Source organism: Trichechus manatus, unplaced genomic scaffold (genome assembly GCF_000243295.1).
Source record: "Trichechus manatus latirostris isolate Lorelei unplaced genomic scaffold, TriManLat1.0 scaffold00087, whole genome shotgun sequence".
In the NCBI taxonomy this organism is placed as follows: Eukaryota; Metazoa; Chordata; class Mammalia; order Sirenia; family Trichechidae; genus Trichechus; species Trichechus manatus.
The window spans coordinates 8478306-8482234 of NW_004444023.1; the positions used below are offsets into that span (position 1 = coordinate 8478306).

General features: G+C 35.7%; 1 protein-coding gene across 1 annotated transcript; it reads right to left on the bottom strand.

The window, feature by feature from the left end:
* Nucleotides 1-902: 902 nt before the first annotated feature.
* LOC111818988 (zinc finger protein 347-like) lies at nt 903-2802 on the bottom strand. The gene is given in 4 exon segments (XM_023736221.1): nt 903-1228; nt 1322-1667; nt 1747-1983; nt 2104-2802. Coding segments are annotated over 4 exon segments (1608 nt in total).
* Between the last annotated feature and the right edge of the window lie 1127 nt (nt 2803-3929).

A 3929-nucleotide genomic window follows, 5' to 3' on the forward strand; every position in this document is an offset into this window, starting at 1 on the left:
GCCTACTAGACTGTGAGAGAATAAATTTCTCTTTGTTAAAGCCATCCACTTGTGGTATTTCTGTTACAGCAGCACTAGATGACTAAGACAATGTGAAAGGTAGATAAAGAAGGTATAAGAGCAAGATATTTCAAACCTCAGGTAAAAAGTCATAAATAATGCAGTCTTTTCAAGAAACTTCATATAACTGAATAAAAATATTTAATTGACTGAAGATAACTAGACATTTACACTAATGTCTTTGCTCCTTCACAAATATCATCTCATGAGTTTTAACAGACCTTGACCTTTAATTACACAGTAGAATGTAACATCTGAGGTTGATTAACCTTTGAGGACTAGAGACTTATTTCTCCCTAGTATGTATTCTAATGTGTAGTCCATTTTGAGAATTAGTTAAATGTTTTACCAAATTACTTACATTTCTAAGGTTTCTCTCCAGTATGAATTCTCAGATGATTTGTAAGTTGTTAATTTGGAATAGTTACCTTGCCATATACCCTATATTTATATGGTTTCATTCTGGTATACATTCAGTGTTGTTTAAGGAGCACTGACACCCATGTAAAGGTTTGCTATGCCACTTATTACACTGGAAAGTTTTTTCTCTACTAAGAATTTTCTGAAGTTCCACAAGATTTGATATTTGGATAAAAGCCTTATCACACTCATAACATTTCTAAGGTTTATCTAGAGTATGAATTCTCTGATGTTTAGAGAGTTTTGAACCCCAGTTAAAGGCTTTCCCACATTTGGTGTGTTTGTAATTATTCTCGCCAGTATCAATTCTCTGATGATTTGTAAGGCTTTCATGACGACTACAGCCCTTGTCACATATATTACATTAATATTGTTTTTCTCCAGTATGGATTCTCTGATGTCTAGGGAGATTTGAGCCCCACTTAATGATTTTTCCCATATTCATTGCATTTGCACTTTTCCTCTCCAGTATGAATTTCCATATAATCCCAAAGGATTGATGGACTAGAAAAAGTCCTGCCATATTCATTACATTTACAAGGTTTCTCTCCACTATGAATTCGCTGATGTAGCACAAGATACGATCTTTGGGGAAAAGCCTTACCACATTCATTACTTTGGTAAGGTTTCTCTCCACTATGAATTTTTTGATGTTTCAAAAGATCTGATTTTCGAGTAAAAGCCTTACCACATTCATTACATTTGTAAGGTTTCTCTCCACTATGAATTTGTTGATGTTCCAAAAGACCTGATTTTTGGATAAAAGCCTTACCACAATCAATACATTTGTAAGATTTCTCTTCAGTATGAATTATCTTATATTTCCAAAAGACTTATCAACTTCTAAAAGTCTTAGCACATTCCTTGCATTTATAAGGTTTCTCTCCACTATGTATTTGCTGATGTTCCACAAGACTTGATTTCTGGGTAAAAGTCATACCACATTCATTGCATTTGTAAGGTTTCTGTCCGCTATGAATTGTCTGGTGACATGTAAGGCCTGAACGTCAACTAAAGACCTTACCACATACATTACATTTATATAGTTTCTCCCCAGTATGGATTCTCTGATGTTTAGTGAGACTTGAGCCCAAATTAAAGGTTTTGCCACATTCATTACATTTGTAAGGTTTCTCTCCACTATGAATTCGCTGATGTTCCACAAGTCTTGATCTTCCAGAAAAAGCCTTACCACATTCATTTGTAAGGTTTCCCTCCACTATGAATTTGCTGATGTTTCCCAAGATTTGATCTATAAGAAAAAGCCCTACCACATTCAATACATTTGTAAGGCTTCTCTCCACTATGAATTCTCTGATGAGTTGCAAGACTTGAACTTAGACTAAAGACCTTGCCACATATATTACATCTATATGGTTTCTCTCCATTATGGAGTCTTTGATGTGTAATATGGACTCTCTGATGTGTAATGAGCTGTGAATCACAGTTAAAAGTTTTACGACACTCATCACATTTGTAAGGTTTCTCTCCACTATGAAATCTCTTATGACCCCACAGGTATGAACATCTCATAAATTCCTTACCACATTCTTTACATTTGTAAGGTTTCTTTCCAGTATGAAATCTCTAATGAGTTTTAAGTCTTAATCATAGACTAAATACCTCACCACATACATTACATGTACATGGTTTCTCTCTGGTATGGATGCTGTGATGTTTAGTGGGGTCTGAGCCACAGTAAACGGTTTTGACACCCTCATTGCCTTTGTAAGGTCTCTGCACACAGTGAATTCTCTGATGATTAGTATACACTGACGACCATTGGCTAAACAACTTCCCACATTCATTACATTTGTAAGATTTTTCTTTGCTGTGGGTTTTCTGGTGTTGTAGAAACCATGAAGAAGGCATGAAAACCTCCCCACATTCATTAGAAATGTTGCTTTGGACACTAGGAGGAATTCTTTGAAGGGATGGAATTGAAGATGCATTGCTTACAGTGGTCTCCACTTGGTGACATTCATACATTTTCTCTCCAGTGTGAAATTTCTGCATTTCAGCCACATGGGACTGAAAGGGTAATTCAATTGTATTTTTGAAACATGTCATATACTTGTTTCCTGCATCTCTTTTAACACGTTGATCTCTTCTACTGGTGAAAATTTTGTTATGGGGTATAATCACTACTTTGTCCTTTCTTTCATCTTCTCCCCACTGACCCTCAAACTCATGCACATTTTCCTTGACTTGCCTGAAGTGAAAATCCTCACTGCCATGACTTTCATTTCTTTCCAACATCACTCTCTGGAATAATTCTCCTTTATCAGTGATCTCTTTTTCTGATATTCCTTGATCACACATGCAGAAAAGATATCTAAAAAATATAAAGAATCATAAATTTCCTATTAACAACAGTTAGAAAGTATTTTATATCCCAAAACATAATTTTACACCAATATGAATATATATAATAAGGAGAATTTTGAAACTTCTCCACTATGATCTTCAAATGTTTAGGAACACAAAATTTGTAGGATTTCTCAATAAAGAAAGGATGATGACATGTAATTCTTATCATTTTCAGGGAAGTTGAGTTTTAAATACACACGACCATACCACTCATGCTAGGTAAAGAACATAAGCCTTAAGAGAAACAGATGACTGGTGGGATTCTGTGGTGGATTATGTGTTGCTGTGGTAGTGGAAACTATGCTACCTGTATTTCAAATACTGGCAGGGTCACCCAATGTAGACACCATTCAGCGTAACTTGGAGGCTAAGACAGACTAGGAAGAAGCACCTGGTTATCTGTTTCTAAAAAGTATCTGATAAAAATCTTATACCTAACAGGAGAATATTTTCAGAGATTAGTGCTGGAAGATGAGCCCTTCATGTTAAAAAGCGCTCAAACTATGACTAGGGAAGAGCTGCCTCCTCGAAGTAGAGTCGACCTTAATGACACAGATAGGGCAGAGCCTTTGGAACCCTCGTTTGCTTATGTGGCACAACTCACATTGAGAAGTAACAGCTGCAAACATCCATTACTAAGCATAACTTGGAATGAACAAAGTATGAATTAGGAAACACTGAAAGTCATAAAAAATGAAATAGAATGTTGGAAGATAGATACCCTAGGCATTATCGAGTAGAAATGGACTGGTATTGGCCATTTTGACTGTTACAATCGTGTGGTCTATTATTCCATGAATGAATAATTGAAGAGAAATGGCGTTACATTAATCATCAAAAAACATTTTAACATCTCTCCTGAATTACAAGGCTTCAGTGATAGGTTAATATTCACACGCTTCAAGGAAGAGGAGTTAACATGACTATTACACCTTCTCACTTATTAACTGCCTCATTATCTAACATTTTGCTTTTACAACAATACTAAAAAATCTGTGCTCCAACTATTTTGTGCCTTAATGACATACCTCTGTCACTAACGAACACCAACATATGAGGCGAGAGTAACTCTGGCAGTG